The 17,802-nt window shown below is 29.1% G+C and overlaps 2 protein-coding genes and 1 pseudogene across 2 annotated transcripts; all 3 read right to left on the reverse strand.

Annotated features, from left to right (window-relative positions):
* Positions 1–7,483: 7,483 nt before the first annotated feature.
* Positions 7,484–8,036, reverse strand: LOC124913339. The gene is made up of 2 exons (XM_047453932.1): positions 7,865–8,036; positions 7,484–7,743 (listed from the first exon to the last, which is right to left on the reverse strand). Exons 1-2 carry the CDS (start codon positions 8,034–8,036, stop codon positions 7,484–7,486), a joined length of 432 nt encoding a protein of 143 aa, XP_047309888.1.
* Positions 8,037–9,410: 1,374 nt separating this feature from the next.
* On the reverse strand, positions 9,411–11,174 carry LOC124911983 (stress-associated endoplasmic reticulum protein 2-like). The gene is made up of 3 exons (XM_047452531.1): positions 11,018–11,174; positions 10,023–10,179; positions 9,411–9,690 (listed from the first exon to the last, which is right to left on the reverse strand). Exons 1-3 carry the CDS (start codon positions 11,018–11,020, stop codon positions 9,644–9,646), a joined length of 207 nt encoding a protein of 68 aa, XP_047308487.1. The 5' UTR covers positions 11,021–11,174; the 3' UTR covers positions 9,411–9,643.
* Positions 11,175–14,403: 3,229 nt separating this feature from the next.
* On the reverse strand, positions 14,404–15,060 carry LOC124913340 (annotated as a pseudogene).
* Positions 15,061–17,802: the final 2,742 nt, after the last annotated feature.

Raw genomic sequence — 17,802 nt, forward strand, 5'->3', positions numbered from 1 at the left:
TAATTTTTTGTTTAATTTTAGGATCTATTTCGAGAAGGAGACGGGGCAAGAACAAGAATAAAGTTGTTGGTAGATTGCAAGCGGGGCAAAAGATGACTCTTCAATTTAACCCTGTTGATGGTAAACCAATGTGCGAGAATAGGACAGCTTGGTCGAGGCATATTGGGAGTGTCATTCGAGACTCCAATGCACTACCTCATAGGACTTTGCGTTGGTCGGACCTGAGCTCCACACAGCTAGATCACATATGGATGGCTATCACGGTATATAACTTTTTATATTATTAAGTCCATTATGTATTCAACACAATCTATAATCGTATTTTAATGTTCACTATTTAGGATCCTTTCGTGGCTGTGGGGGATGACATCAACAACTATCGAAGACAAAGTTTATTTCAAGCCAACAAATTATGGGATAGATGGAGATGTCATTGGAACACCATGTACATTAAATCCCGTGAAGGTGACGAGCAAGCAATTAGGGCAAATCCCCCTCCCGAGATCGAAATTAGTGATTGGAATTATCTACTTGATCGTCGCTTTCTCACGCCGGAATTCAAGGTAAATTAATGTGTTTATAAATAGCTCTTACATTAATCATTCATTAAACACAAATGTTTTCTTATTTGCAGAAAACAAGTGCTGTGAATGCGCAAAATAGGTCGCATGTTGTGTACAAGAATCATGCGGGCAGCATCTCGTTTTCGCAAGTGGAGAAACAAATGGTTCGTTTTATCATTGAATAACTAAGTTTATAATGTTATTACGTTTTTATTAATTATTAAATTTGTACAGGAGAAGACTACCGGTACGTCGCCTAATTTTGCGGAATTATTTCTGCACACTCATACAAAGAAACCGACTCTGCAAGATCCAAATCCGGTGGTTCCCCCTATTATTCAAGAAAAAGTGGTAAGTCGTGTTTATTAGTTATATTTCTTTTATTTATCATATGTATGTATTAATCAAATGTAATTTGTGTTTGTAGACTGCCTTGCGAACTGCTATAGAAGAAGACCCGAATAGAAATGAATTGCAGTTGGCTGAGTGCGCATTCGGGTCTCAGGGACATGGGCGAGTTGTGGGTTTGGGCTCCGGTGTCACACCTAGATCTTTTAGACCTGATGCTCGTGGTGGTACTAGCACACAACGCAGTGACACGCAAAACGCCCTTTTACTTGAGGAGATACAGAGGATGCGAGAGGAGCGTGAAGCTGAGAAGCTTCAGTCACGGAGAGAGCGCGAAGAAGCCTTAATGGAGCGTCAAATGGAGCGTGAGGAAGCACAAAGGCAGCGTGAAATGGAACGCGAAGAGTTATTGATGCAGCGTGAGGATGAACGTGAAGAAGCTCGAAGGGAGCGTGAGAGAATGCGGGATGAGATGCTTGAGCTGAGATCGACGATGAACTTCTTATTAGCTAGGATTCCCCGTGATCAACTTCCACCTGCCCCTCCCACTCGAGATGATGCCCCTCCTACTTAGAGATGATCCCCTTCCTCGTGATCGTCGCTTTCCCACTACAATTCTGGTTAGTTGAATGTAATTTGAATTACGTTAATTAATGGTTTTTGTGAATTTGTGATACGATTGTAGTTTTTGGATGGATTATAGTTTTTGGATGGATTGTAGTTTGTGGATGATTATTGTTTTGAATTAATGATTGTAGTTTTGGGTTTTTGGTTATTGATGATTGTGTGCTTTTTGGTTTTTGGTTATTGGTTATTGATCGAGGTTTTAAATAGGTAAAAATTTGTAAAAAAAAAATTCTATTAGGGTTTAGTAACGGTTAAATAAGTTCAAATACCGTTACTATAAATATAACTGTAACGGTTTAAGAAACAAAAAACCGTCACAGAAACAACACAAGCATCTGTAACGGTTTTCGAAAACCGTTACAAATAAAAACAGTCTTTCAGTAACGGTTTTTATCCGGCTAAAACCGTTACTGTTGTCCCATTACTATCTGTAACGGTTTTCGAAAACCGTTACAGATGCTTGTGTTGTTTCTGTGACGGTTTTTACACGGCTAGAACCGTTACTGTTATTACATGACTATCAGTAACGGTTTTCGAACGCCGTTACTGATACTAGTTCAGTTTCTGTAACGTAATTTTTAGTAACGATTGGTAACGGTTTTATTTGCCGTTACAAATAAGTTTTAGTAACGGCGTTAGATGCTTTCAGTAACGGTTTTAGCCCTTACTAATGCCCTTTTTTCTACTAGTGTTATATTTAAAATTCAACACCAAATTTGAATAACGCGAGACATTTTAAAAATAAAAGTTCAAATTTTTAACTAACTAATATATATATATATATAATGCTTAATTTTTAAATTGTAAGTATTGTCGGGTCGAGAGCTGTGATTAATTTGGATATTTATGTGAGAGTAAATGGATACTTGAGTCGGATTGTGGGTTGACTCGCCTATAAACTTAAAACGGTTAAAAATGAAATTAAAAATTCTATTTGTATGTTTCGAACTTGCAACCTAATAAAACAAAACAAGTACAATCATTTAACTAACTAGGCTAACAACACTTTATATTTAAGATTCAACACAAAATTTGATGAACGCGAGATATTTTAACAATAAAAGTTCAAATTTTTAACTAATTAATATATATATATATATATATATAATGATGCTTAATTTCTAAAGTATTCGGATTGCCAGGTCGAGAGTTGTGGTTAATTTGGATATATGTGAGAGTAAATGGATACTTAAGTCGGATTGTGGGTTGACCCACCCATAAACTTTAAAATGGTTAAAAATAAAAATTTTAAAATGTTATGGGTATGGTTCGAACTTATAACCTAACAAAATAAGTACAACCTTTTAATCAACTAGGCTAATAACACTTTATAATTTAAATTCAACCCAAAATTTGATAAACGCGTGTCATTTTAACAATATAAGTTCAACTTTTTAACTAACTAAAGTATATATATATATATATATATATATATATATATATATATATATATATATATATATATATAATGATGCTTAATTTTTAAAGTGTTCGGATTGCCGGGTCGAGAGCTGTGGTTAATTTGGATATATGTGAGAGTAAATGGATACTTGGGTCGGATTGTGGTTGACCCACCCATAAACTTAAAACGGTTAAAAATAAAATTAAAAATGTTATTGGTATATTTCGAACTTGGAACCTAACAAAACAAGTACAACCCTTTAACAAACTAGGCTAACAATACTTTATATTTAAGATTCAATACAAAATTTAATGAACGCGATACATTTTGACAATGTAAATTCAAATTTTTAACTAACATATATATATAATGATGCTTAATTTTTAAAATCTCCGGTTTGCCGGGTCGAAAGTTGTGCTTAATTTACATATTTATGTGAGAGTAAATAGATACTTGGGTCAGATTGTGGGTTGACCCGCTCATAAACTTAAAACAGTTAAAAATAAAATTAAAAATGTTATTTGTATGTTTCAAATTTGCAACATAACAAAACAAGTACAACTCTTTAACCAACTAGACTAACAACGATTTACATTTAAGATTCAAGACCAAATTTGATGAACGCGAAATATTTTAATAATAAAAATTCAAATTTTTAACTAACTAATCTATATATATATATATATATATAATATATATATATATATAAATGATTAATTTTTAAAGTGTCCGGATTATCGGGTCGAGAGCTGTAGTTAATTTGGATATTTATGTGAGAGGATACTTGGGTCGGATTGTAGATTGACCTGTCCATAAACTTAAAACGGTTAAAAATAAAATTAAAAATGTTATTTGTATGCTTCGAATTTGCAAACTAACAAAAATAAGTACAACCCTTTAACCAACTAGGCTAACAACACTTTATATTTAAGATTCAACACTAGATTTGATGAACGCGAGTCATTTTAACAATAAAAGTTTATATTTTTAACTAACTAATCTATATATATATATAATGATTAAAATTTTTAAAGTGTCCGGATTGTCGGATCGAGAGCTGTGGTTAATTTGGATATTTATGTGAGAATAAATGGATACTTGGGTCGGATTGTGGGTTGACTTGTCTATAAAATTAAAACGGTTAAAAATAAAAATAAAAATGTTATTAGTATGTTTCGAACTTGCAAACTAACAAAATCAAGTACAACCTTTTAACTAACTAGACTAACAATACTTTATATTTAAGATTCAATACCAAATTTGATGAACCCTCTAACTAACTAGACTAACAATACTTTATATTTAAGATTCAATACCAAATTTGATGAACGCGAGCATTTTAACAATAAAAGTTCATATTTTTAACTAATTAATATATATATATATATAATGGTGCTTAATTTTTAAAGTGTCCAGCTTGTCGGGTCGAGAGCTGTGGTTAATTTGGATATTTATGTGAGAGTAAATGGATACTTGGGTCGGATTGTGGGTTGACCCGTACATAAATTTAAAACGGTTAAAAATAAAATTAAAAATATTATTCGTATGTTTTGAACTTGCAACCTAACAAAAACAAGTACAACCAACTAGGCTAACAACACTTTATATTTAAGATTCTACACCAAATTTAATAAACGCGAGACATTTTAACTATAAAAGTTCAAATTTTTAACTAACTAATAATGATGCTTATTTTTTAAAGTTTCCGGATTGTCGGGTCGAGATTTGTGATTAATTTGGATATTTATGTGAGAGTAAATGGATATTTGAGGTCAGATTGTGGGTTGACCCGCCCATAAATTTAAAACAGTTAAAAATAACGGTCAACCCATAAATTTAAAACGGTTAAAAATAAAATTAAAATGCTATTGGTATGTTTCGAACTTGCAACCTAACAAAAGAAGTACAACCTTTAACCAAGTGTGATGTGATTAAGATGTGATTTGTCGTTTGATTGACTAAAGCGTGAGGTCACCATGCTAATTAATAAAAAAAAATATAAATCAAATATTTGATTGACAAAATGAAAGTGTAAAATCAAAAGATAAGAGATTCATTCGGAAAAAATATTTGATGAAACATGTGAGAAAATAAATTGTTTTATCGAAGTAAATAAAATTTGGAATGAGAGCATTATATTTTTTATTTTAATAATTTTAAACATTAAATAAATATTATTCAAAAAAATTTAATTTATTTTGTTTATATTCTTATTTATAAATTTTTCTAATTTGAATAATAATAGATATTAATTCATCTAACACAAAAAAAACTATAAAAAAAATAAAAATAAATAACAACTCAATAATTTTATTTACTATTATTAAACCTGAATAAAAAAATTAAATAAAAAAATTATTAAATTTATTTTTTTTATATTAAAGAAAATAATAAAAAAAAATCAAAAAAATCAAAAAATATTATAAAAATATTATAAAAATAAATAAATAAAAAGAGAAAAATTAATAATTATTTAATAATTAAAACTTTATTAATTAATAAAAAGAAAGAGAGAAAATGAATATATAATTAAGAAATATATAAATTTTAAATAAAAAAATAATTCTGTTTATTAATTAATAAAAAGAAAGAGAGAAATAAAATAAATATTTAATTAAGAAATAATTAGATTTTAAATAAAAAAAAATAGCTTTGTTTAATAAGAGAGGCTAATTTATTTTATACTACTTACTTTTAATTAAGCTGCCTTTTTCTTAAAATTTAAGTATAGTTGTATTATTTTAAAAATTATTTTTGGAGAATGAATAAAACAAATTCACGTCAATCTTCTAACCAGCAGTTTGAAATGACTTGAACAATTTAATTATAAATTTACCAAACCAAACCAAATACCCTAATATTTTGTCCCAAATTTGTCATTTGCACCTTTTAAATCTTTAATTAAAAGTGAAAAGGAAATGTTCATTTAATATATTTAACAAAGCTTAATAGAAAGAAAATTGTCTTCATAACTTTTTTAATTTAAAAGTTTAAACAAGAAAAAAAAACCTTGGAAATTGAGGGCACTTTACCTTTGATGTTATTGGCAGTTCAATCCATTTCAATTAGAAGAAAAATACTTACGTAAAAGTAAATGAACCTTGACATATAAATTTAAACTTATTTTCAAATGTACAAAAAGTAAAATTGTTATATTCTCAAGTGAAGTAAACGTAATGGACAAAACATATTGAACAAGAGTAATTAAGTTACCTGATAAAGTCAGTTCTTTGGTTCATGACCAAATCGAGTTCTTCTTAATATAGAGCTTCTTTCAAAAGCGTAGTCATTCCGGAGCTCGTGTGCTCCAAATCCATTGACTGTTTTGTCGATGGGCTGATCAAATTTCTTCGTTATTTCAGCTGTGACAACTACTTCCTTAGTTGGTACTACTTCCTTAGTTAGTACCCTTTTGGATGGCCGGGCAGGTGCTGAAATTTAATCAAATGAGTATGTTGCTTGTCGGAAAGCAAAAACATAATTGTCATGAAAACAATAAGAAATTAAAAAAAAAAATCCATTTATAAGTAGATTTCATAACACAGATTAATTGTAAAGCATTATAACGTTAAAACTTTTAACGACAGGAAGAACGATACCACAATCTCCTTCAAACCCATATAAAGTATAGAATTATTGAGAAACTTTGATACAAGACAAGTTAAAGAAAGAAAGTTATAAATATTTATTGTTATAACTCATAGAAGAAGAATGCAATAACAAGTTCAGGCTGTTATGATTAAAGAAATTGTATTAAAATGAATTCTTGAATAAAACTGATTTACAGAAGTCTGCTTAAATAACTAACTGATTTATTTAAAACTAAAAGGAACAGTAATAATAACTTGTTGAGTATTGTTTAAAAATAAAAGTTATTGAAAACACCATTTCATCATGTTTACGTTTTCATCTAAATGTGGATTTAGGTGGGATTTCATTTGAAAACAGAACGCATATGAACATAATTCTGCCTAGATATCCTAAACATTCGTCTCAAAATGTTAAAATATCTAGTACGATCCCACAATTATATCTTACATTTCAAATCAAGGGTTTAACACGTTTTTAGTGAGAATCCAATATGTAATTTTTGGTTTCTGCACAACTCTAACACTTGAGCTACCCTAATGGTAGAAAACGTCGTTGTAATTAGGTCAAAAGAAATGTATGTAGTATGTTTCTGATCACATTTTCTTGAGAAACAACCTAATAAATAGTAACATTGATCTGATCCAAATGATCAATATAAAGAAATAGGGCATTCTATGCTGTCACTAAGGTCTATGCATGTGAAGTTATTCTACCAAATGAAACAGACCACATTTGACATTTCAGACATCCCTAATTAAATACCCTTGGTATACCTATATACAGGGGCGGAGCCACGTTCAATCTTACTTGGGCTGTAGCTTTTTTTATGCATTTGCAATAACAACGGTAAAATACCATCGTTATTGATGATTTCCCGTCACAAAAGTGTAATAGCTACAGTAAACTTGTTTTATTTTGATTATTTGCTTGATAATAGCACGAATAGAATTTTTTAAAACAATTTAGCCCGGGTAACTTTCAAATCCTGTCTCCTTCTCTGCCTATATAGTTGTCTCTTGAGAAACAAAATAAAGAAGTAGAGGGAGAGAAACTGAGAAAGTCTACCTTCATGAGAAGTTCTAACAGTGGCCTCATCATGATCAGAAGGAAGAGGAGGAGATAAAAGAGGAGCATACATGAATGAATCAGATTTCAGATACTCCACAATCTTCTTCAGCAAATTTTTGTTTCTCTTTACAGATTTCTTGGTTTCTGGAGGAAAACAGAATATGAAAGAAGACTCATTCCGTTGAAGGAATCTCGAAGATAAAAGTAAAATTCAATGATTCTTGACATCTAAATAATAAAATTGGAAGTAGATAAAAGTAGGTACCGGAACAAGTAGTCTCCGTTGTGGGTGGTGGACAATTGATTATCTGAGAAGAGACGATAGGGTCGTACATGTAAGAGTTGGAGTTGAGGTAATTGACGAAATTCTTCAATATCCTGTTCTTCTTCCTGCGCTTCTTGATCAGTTTCGTGCTACGATTTATACCCGGAGCCATCGCTTCAGATGCAAGGAGATCAGAGAAATGAAGTGCGAGAAGTCTTGGCGGTTGGTTTAGTCAGATTTGCAGCTAGCGGTGGCCTACAGTGGCTAAATGATAATGGCTTGAGCCTTGACAGGTGGAAGGAAATGCAGACGTGTCTCAGCTAATAACATGCAATTTTTTTTTTTTTTTCTTCCTTCAACATGTTATATTATAAACAAATCTAGAATGTTTTAATAATAATATAAAAAATCGTAAAAAAAATATTACCTTAAAATTTTTATGGGCGAGTCAACTCGCAATCCTTACCAAGTATAAATTTACTCTCACATATATCCAAATTAACCACAGCTCTCGACCCGACAATTCGGACACTTTAAAAATTAAACATTATTATATATATATATAGATTTGTTTTTTTATACGATAAATATTATTTTTAAAAGTTCCTGTTCGAGTTAAATAGGGATATAGTCATGGGTGTCATTCTATACTAATCCTTCTTAATTTATATATATATATATATATAAAAGTCTTAATTAAGAACAAATTATTTTTAATGACTTATTATGTCTCAAATACTTAAAAATACATTATATAATATCACCCATATATTTATTTATTTTGGATAAAAATTTTAATTTATTATTTTATAATAATATATAATTTTAATATATTATATAAATTAATTTATATAATTTTATTTTAAAAAGTTTTTAATTTATTTTAGAGAATATGGACCAAATGGTGACTCATTATTTTCCTTAATTATTATATTTAATTGTTATTTATTTTTATTTAAATGCTTTAAGAATGGTAATAAAAATAAAATTAAGATTACACAAAATTAAAATTTAGCCAAAATTGATAAAATAACATTATAATAGTTGGGTTCAACACAAAATTAATTTTAATATAAGTAAATTTGCAAAATTAAGAGTTATTATAATTTTCTCTGTTACAGATGATTGAAATGGGAGAAAACAATATATTAATTTTATATTATTATTATTTATATAAAAATTAAATATAATATTAAAAAAATCATTAAAAAAATCATTAAAAAAATTATAAATTATAAATTATTATTGAATTTATAAATACAGAAAATCCTAATAATTATTTAGAAATTTCTAAAAACAATCATAAAATCTTAATATTAAAAATTTAACTCATTTTGTTTACTTACATCTAAAAACGTATATATAAAAAATATTTTTAATTGATAAATTTCTCTAAACTATGAAATATAAATCATGTCTTCAATCATTAAAATCTTAGCATTTGACAAGAAATGAGCTAAAATGTATGTGGCCAAGGAGAATGAGAACTGAATCTAAAATAGCAGGTAATTTAGACTAATCTAAAGATGGTAAACAAAACCTATTTAAAATATTTAAATAAAAACTTTGATAAAGTGCTTATTGATTTTAGTAAACAAAGCAAATGAAGAAACAAAGAGTATTATGAGATGAGTTATGGATGATAGACAGTGTCATGGGAGAAGAACATAATTTAAATTTAAACTCTTAACACAAACCCAGAAACTAAAAGCTTATAAATGTCAAAAACATCTTTTCCAAAAGGGGTAGTAGTATAGTAAGTAGGGAAGCTCCATGTCATCAAGATATGGCTCCAGTTGTTGCCGTCCTGATTATCTGAAACAAAGCTGAAATCCACAAGAACACACTCAAAAACTGAAATGAAATTATATCCTTCTTTCTGGAATTTGTATACATGTTCTATTGTTGTAATAAAACTAGCAAAGCATACACAATTGAATCTTTTCCAAACATATAAAGATCAACAAACCCGCGTAGAGAACGAACTCGCAGAACTTTGTCAAAAACTAATCTGATCAAAAGTATATCATGTGAACTATGGTTGACAAATTGATATTAAGCTTTGTTATGAATTTGAATTATTCTCATTTTATAAGAAGCAACCAAATGCATCAAAATGAAAGAAAGAAAGTATGAATTGGGTCGAGATTTAACTTACAAGATCCAATGACCACAAATATGAAGAAGCCAAGAACAACAGGTCCAACCGGGTAAGAGTTTCCTTTCTTTGCTGTCGTTTCAGGCACTGCCCCTCTCCTCTTGATGTTCTTGTCAAACTTCTCCACCTTCCTATCAGCTAGACGCCTTGAAGTTGTCTAAAGAAGAACCAAAATAATTTAAAAATTACAATTAGCCTAAAGAAAATCCAGAGCCAATAACATTATAACAACAAAAAATCGTAAAAACCAGTACAGTTATCAAACAAGAAAACCCGCATTCTATTTATCTAGGTGAAGTCCAGCACCAAACAACTAACAGGTTGTAAGATGCAGATACATCATCTTCAAAGTTAAAAGTTCATGTTTTGGATTCTGAAACACAGCAAAAAATGTATGCAGCAGGCAGCAAGGGAAATATCATATCAAATAAATGTTAACAAGTCTCTTTGGGAGATGTCCAAAAGTGGAAAATATATTAGGGTTTATTTGTTACTAGCTGTTTAAGAACCCTAATTCGACCTGGATCTCTCTATCTCTTTCTAAATTTCTCCTTCCATTCCTCAATTTGTCATGTCATCTCTCTATTTAATAACAGGATGGCATTACAATGTTTCCAGTTTGGAGGTGAGTCACAAACAAAGTCAGGACACGACGGATCCTAAATAGAAACGGAATTCGCTTTGTTGATCATCACAACAATTCGAATTTTATAGATCAATACCAGATAAAGCAATACATTCTCCATATAATCAACACCAATTTTAAATAATCTACGAATTCTTACAATGAACAAAGACCATAGCGATCCAGATCCCGATTGATTTTTTAGCAAAGATAACAAACAAACGGGGATCGTGCAAGAAATATATAGAAAATAAATGTCTGCGACAGTAATTTTATGAATCGGGAAGCAGATCTCATACAAGATAGAGAAATTCTCGAGAGCGAGAGCGGAGGAAAACAAATAAAGCGAGAGAGAGAGATTTTTGTTTACCATTGTGTTATGAGCGAGATCTAAAAGTGTGGGATGGAGACGAGATCTTCAAATACTCTTCCGATTGTCGGCGAGTCCGAGAAGAAGGAAACGCGTCAAGGTCCAGTAGCTACGGCAGGCAGGCAGGCAAGTTAAGACTCATTCCTTATTTTATAGCCCTCCCCCAACACGTCATTGACTTCAAATTTGTCTTGTTATTTACAATATTACCCTTTGCACAAAATAAAATAACAATTCATTAAACTTTAACATATGTCATTGACCATTTCCACATGGCTAAGTTAACCCAACACCTTTAAATTGTTTTTTTTTTCTTTTTAGCTATTTTGATTCCATTTTATAGCAATTTTTATTTATTTTATATATTTTTTAATATTTTAATTATATAAAAATAAGTTTTAATGCTTAGATCATCTCTGACCCACAAACTAATTCTCAAACCCAAAATACAATAAACTTCACATGAAATAATAATTCATTTCCAACCCAAAAACTCATTTTCAAACCCAAAGATTATAGAATATTTCTTTCTTACACTAACTTTTTAACTTTATTAATATTATTTATATATTTATCAACTTTATATATTTAACTTTAATCTTTTTCAATTCATTTAATAATATTAAAATAAAATTAAGTATATATATCAATAATTCATAAATAACAAAATAATTCAATAATACATTTAAATAAACAAACATTATTCATAAACAACGATAATTGTTGTTATTTTTTTAATGTATTTTCTATGTTTATTTTATAATTTATAATTAAAATTTTATAATTTATAAAATTTAAGTTATCAAATATATGTAAAAATATAAAATAAATTAGAAAAAATTTCAAGTATAATAAATTTAATAATTTAATTATACATTTAAAAAATATTATAATTTTTTATTTTAAAAGTAAAAAAAATATAAGTTGAAAGTTTAATTTATATGTATAAATTTAAAAATTATTAAAATAAAAGTTTAAGGGCCATTTTTTAAAAATGGCCAAAATTAGTGTAAATGAATTGTGATACTATTTGTTTTTTTAGAGAGGATGTGAATTCCATTTTGGGATCGGACGGTTGAAGCAGATTTTGAGTTTGCGTCTCTTGGCCAGTTGGAGATGGTCTTATAACTAAAAGATTAAAACAAGTTCTAAAATATTTACTTTTTTTTACTTATTTTAACCCTTTAAATAATATTGTGATAGAACAACGTGATTAAATTGTTGAAATTGTTAATAAATTTGAAAAGATAAAAGACTTATATTTAATTATTATTTAATTTAATTATGGTATAACTATTATGTATGTTGTTTTATGTATTTGTAAATGCGATTAAATTTTTTTTATTCTGATAATTCAAACGAAGTTATAATTGTTTATATATATATATTTTTATCTTTTTGTATTGGTTTCGACTTAGTTATAAATAAACATTTCTAAAATGAAAACAAATCTTAAATAAATTACTTTAATATGTATAACTAAAACTCAAATTAAATTTTATCAAAAAATTCATATCAGCTATCTAAAAATTTCAAACTTGAACTGGGTTGAACAATTTGATAAATTAGATAGTTGGTTTAATTTAATTAATGATTTAATATGTATTGAATTAGATGTTACAAAAGACCATTGTGGTCCTTAAAGTTATCAATTTATAGAAATATGTTACCTAAGTTAATAACGGTAACTAGGGCTTCAAATGAGTCAAGTCACTCGTGAGCCGTTCGGTCAAAGCTCGGTTTGAGCTTGACTTTAACCGAGCTCGAGCCGGCTCGTTTAAAATTTGAGTCGAGCTCGAGCTCATATAATGTTTGCTCGATGGTTTGTCGAGCTTTTTCGAGCCTAAGTATATAATATATAAAAAAAATTATTTAATATTAAAACTCAAATAATATATTTTTTCCATCTCTTTCTCTTCAAAACCCATATGAAGGCTCACAATCCATAAGTAAAACCATAATTTCTAACATATCTATTATCTATGGCTCTTCATCTAACCTAATCTTCTTATATAATCGCCTCTTCTTTCATTCTCATCTAACCTAATCTTCTTCATCTAATCGCCTCTTCTTTCATTCTTCCTTCTAATATTCTTCATCTAATCGCCTCTTCTTTCACTCTTCACCATTCTTTCACTCTTAATCTTTTCTTCATCCATTCTTCACAATTTCTTTAGCTCTTAATCTCTTATTCTTTAGTCTTCACATATTTTTCACTCTTCATCTATTCATTTTCTCATTCAGAAGAGGCTTACAGGTAATTAAATTTATTTTCTTTTGTTTTTTATTTAACTTTGATATTTTTTTACCTTAAGGAAATCCAGCAACAAAGTTTATTTTCTTTTGCTTTTTATTTAACTTTGATTTTTTTTTTACCTTAAGGAAATCCAGCAACAAAGAAAGGAAAAACTATTTTATTAGTGAACTCTGTAAAAATCTTGAAGAAGGAGAAGTGTAAATTGAAAATGTATTATTGAAAGTTGTTATTCAAACAATTACATATTTCCTTTATATAGGATTTTAATACTAACTAATTAACCAAACTAACTAATCACCCTTACAACTAATTATATCGTTAATTATTATTTTTACATCCTCCCCTTAAGGAGAAACGTAGTAAAAACAAAGTTTCACCTTGACAAAACAAGTCGATGAAACATCAAGCTACGATCATGCATCCATTGTCTTCAGCAAGCCCAATTCAGCGAACTTTAATTTTTTAGCTATCCAATTTAGACAACCGAGCAAACCCAATTCAGCAAACTCCATTTTTTTCAGCTATCCAACATAGACAACCGAGCAAGCCCACTTCAGCAAGCTCCATTTTTTTCCAGCTAGCCAACATAGACAGCCGAGCAAGCCCAATTCAACAAACTCCATTTTTTTCTTTCGAACTACCCGATATAGATAGCTCAATCTTTGTTAGTTCAATCCACAACAATCATCATGAATAGTCTTTTCTTCATTAGCTGTCAGATTTTAACCTTTCCAGCTTAAGTTTTTCTTTTCTTCAAAGAAAGCCAATTTAGCATTATTCTTTATGGTATTGACAAATTATGTCTTCAAATCCATTTCTTTCGGCGACCGCAAGAGAATCTTTATCCACGGCTTCAATCCTTTGAGTAAGTGAATGATAAGACTCAAATTAGTAATCCCCTTTCCCTTATCTTGTACTTGAACAACATCATCCACATTTACAGTATCCTTCACAACACTTGATTGCCCGATCAATGCTTTTTTTTTTAGGAGAATTGCATTCTTCATAAGATTCCTCCATAGAAGTGGTCGAGTAACTGTGCCCTCCTTCCCCATCAGTGGTGTTTCCAAGTTCGTTCGATTTAGACGCACTTTTAAGGCCCTGGATCATGATGGTCGGCTGCAAAGGACTACGATTCCCACTCTCGTCCGATGGATATCAATGCCGTCAACGGATCTGCCATCTGCGTCATGTTTGGTGCTAAAACCGTAGCAATATTATGTGCATTCATCTTGTTGAGATGTTCCATCTCGACAACATCAACCATAAGATTAATGGCCCAACCGAGTAGAGCTGCTTCGGTTGAGGGAAGAAGCCTCACAAGATCAGCAGTCTTTCTTGGATCGACACTACATTACATCATCAGGCGAAAGAGAGTCCAATACCCCAGTTGGGAGTTCTCTGAACCAAGCCTTGATAAGACCAGCCAAACAATGAACGTCAATCCCATGTGGAACCACACTTTTATTAAGTTGTTCTCTAACGTATTCCTCCTGCCTGTTTTCCGCGTTTATTCTGAATATACTTTCAGCTTGTAGAGCACCTTGAGCACAAAGACGCCTTTGTAATATAATAAGTGTTACAGGAACACTATTTCCTCGGTATCGAAAGACAACTGCATCGATTTTGTGTAAACCCCAAAGACAGTTGTGCTGGCGATGGGTGTCCTTCTGGGTACTTCTGGTTCAAACTCATCTAACTCATCTGACAAACCCAAGAACTCATTGAACCTATCAAATGTAACATGTGTGACATGGCGCACATTAGTCGGCCAACCAATCTCCATCCCTCCTCTAGAAAGTTCTCCATCAGTCTTGCAAGCAATCCAAAAAGATTTCCTTTATTTCAGGAACGGTAGGAAGAATCTAATCTTGATCTTCTTCGTCAGTATTCTTGCTAATAGTTTCATCATCGCTCAAAACAAATATGTCATCAACATTTGAATCTCGTATATCTCCTTCTTCCATTTCAGAGTAACCACTTACTCTTCTCCTCCTCATCTTGATCTTGATCTTGATCTTTTTCGCTACTCTTGCGAACTTATTTCTTCTCTATCTTTTCAATAGCATTCTTGATTGTATCATCTCTATTATCAATGTCAACAAGCACCCAGTTCATCCGGCTTACTAACGTCAGCATTCTTGATTGCATCATGACCCATGTCTTCAACAATGGAAAATCTCTCAATTATGTGGATTCAACTAATTCATCTTTCATTTATTTCACTTCTTCAATAGTAATAATACAATAAAACCCTCCACCAGTGGCTTCTCCGTCCACCAGCAGAGGCAGCGGAAACTCTCCAAGATTCTTAACCTTGATGCTCTGATACAATGTTAAAATCTTGAAGAAGGAGAAGTATAAACTGAAAATGTATTATTGAAAGTTGTTATTCAAACAATTTTATATTTCCTTTATATAGTAGTTTAAAACTAACTAATTAACCAAACTAACTAATCACCCTTACAACTAATTATATTGTTAACTATTATTTTTACAAACTCAGTGGTAAAGTAAGTCCTATTCATCTTTTTTTTCATGTATTAAAAGAAATTTATGCTTATATATCCTTTTTTTCATGTATTAGGATAAACTTATACTTAGATTATTCTATACATAGGTTGAATGAATATATAGAATAACACTGATTGGTTATAAAAATAGACAGAAATAAAAAAAATTAATAAATTATATATAATAAAAGTATATTATATATAATATTGAAAGAGATAAAAAAGGGTTAATATATTATATATAATAAAAATAATATTAAGATATAATAATTAGTTTAGTATAAAAAGAAATAAAAATGGTTAATATTTTATTTATAATAAAAGTATATTATACTTTATATTTTATATTAAAAAGAGATAAAAAAAAAGATTAATATATTATATATAATAAAAATAAATATTATGGATATAATAATTAGTATATTATAATATATAATTATTTACGGATAAAAATAGTTAATATATTATATAGAAAAATATTTATTATATATAATATTGAAAGAGATGAAAAATGTTAATATATTTTATATAATAAAAGTATAATATATATAATATTTAAAGAGAAAAAAAGTTAATATATTTATTATATATAATATGGAGAGAGAAAAAAGATATATATATTATATATAATATGTTTAGAGAAAAAAATAATTTATAAGATTAATAATATATATTATAATATATAAAAATAATAATAAATTGGTGTTATAAGTTGGATTCTTCTATTTGAATCTTGTTATACTTGCACCCAAATAATTCAAATATATATAATAATATTTAATAGAAAACATACTGTGTTAATAAATTGAACATTATTTGTTAATTAACTTATATCTAGATCAATTAATTTTTTTTTATATTAGATGTTTGATAATTTTATTTTAAGTATACTATAGGTAAAATTGACATATGTTAATTACATACTGAATTTTATCACTTATTTAATTAATTTTTTAATTTTTCAGAAAGAGAAGACATATCAAGAAATTTGTTGCTGGTATCTACCTCTTAAAATAAGTTAAATTTTAGTTATTTTTTTTTAACATTTATTTTTTATATTAATTATTTTTAAGATTAAACATTTCATATTATTGAATGCATGTAGATGTACGTGTGCTATGATTGAAGAACATGAGTTAAAAAGATTAATATATTGAATGTTCAAACAATTTTTATAATTTTGTACTTTAATTTTTGAATTTTATGTTTTAGAATTTTGATTAGTAATGGTGATTTAATGTTTTGGATTATTATATTTTAGAATTTTCAATAGTTATGATTGTTCATATTTTAATTTTGAAATATCATGTTTTAAATTATTAATATGTATGAAAGTTTGATATTTTAATTTTATAAATAAATTTGGTTCGAGTTCGAATCGAGTTCGAGTTCGATCGAGTTCGAGTTCGATCGAGTTCGAGTTCGAGCTCGAGTTTGAGCTTGAAAATTAAATTTTTGTTCAAGCTTTCGAGTCGAGCCGAGCTTGTAGGTAATATAGTCTAGTCGAACTCGATCTCAAATTTATAAGCTTGTTCGAGCTCGAGTTCGAGTCGAGCTAATAAATACTTAATCGAGTCGAGCTTGAGCTCGGCTCGGCTCATTTGCAGCCCTAACGGTAACAAATTATTGAACAGTAATAAGCTTGTATTTAACTATTTTTTTTACCCATCCATGAATATGAAAATCTGAGATAAGTAATATGATAACTATTTTAAGATTATTATTAATTTTATCTCGTAACAATTATACGTAAATAATATTTGAATACAATAAAATGATAATAGAACAGATACAATAGATTATGTAATGAGATAAAGAAAAGTCTTCTCGTTTGCTCTGAGACCGGTGAAATCACAGTTCCCTTAAAACAGTTTCACCGTCTCCAGTTTGTGCTGGAGAGTTTCATCGGTGTCTACTTTCCAGGGTACAACGGAACCTGTAATAATTTAGCACACAAAAACCACTACAACAACGAACTAGACAAAAGTACCTAAATCACAATCACCGAGTTTCGC

This window comes from Impatiens glandulifera, chromosome 8 (assembly GCF_907164915.1).
Source record: "Impatiens glandulifera chromosome 8, dImpGla2.1, whole genome shotgun sequence".
In the NCBI taxonomy this organism is placed as follows: Eukaryota; Viridiplantae; Streptophyta; class Magnoliopsida; order Ericales; family Balsaminaceae; genus Impatiens; species Impatiens glandulifera.

What these genes read in the sequence shown, in the direction of transcription:
- LOC124913339 (XM_047453932.1), bottom strand. Translation starts at nt 8,036, where the DNA reads ATGGCTCCGGGTATAAATCGTAGCACGAAACTGATCAAGAAGCGCAGG. An exon ending in AACGGAGACTACTTGTTCCG is followed by an intron (nt 7,744 to 7,864) that starts GTACCTACTTTT and finishes GTTTTCCTCCAG; the next exon opens with AAACCAAGAAATCTGTAAAG.
- LOC124911983 (XM_047452531.1), bottom strand. An exon ending in ATTTGTGGTCATTGGATCTT is followed by an intron (nt 9,691 to 10,022) that starts GTAAGTTAAATC and finishes TGTGGATTTCAG; the next exon opens with CTTTGTTTCAGATAATCAGG.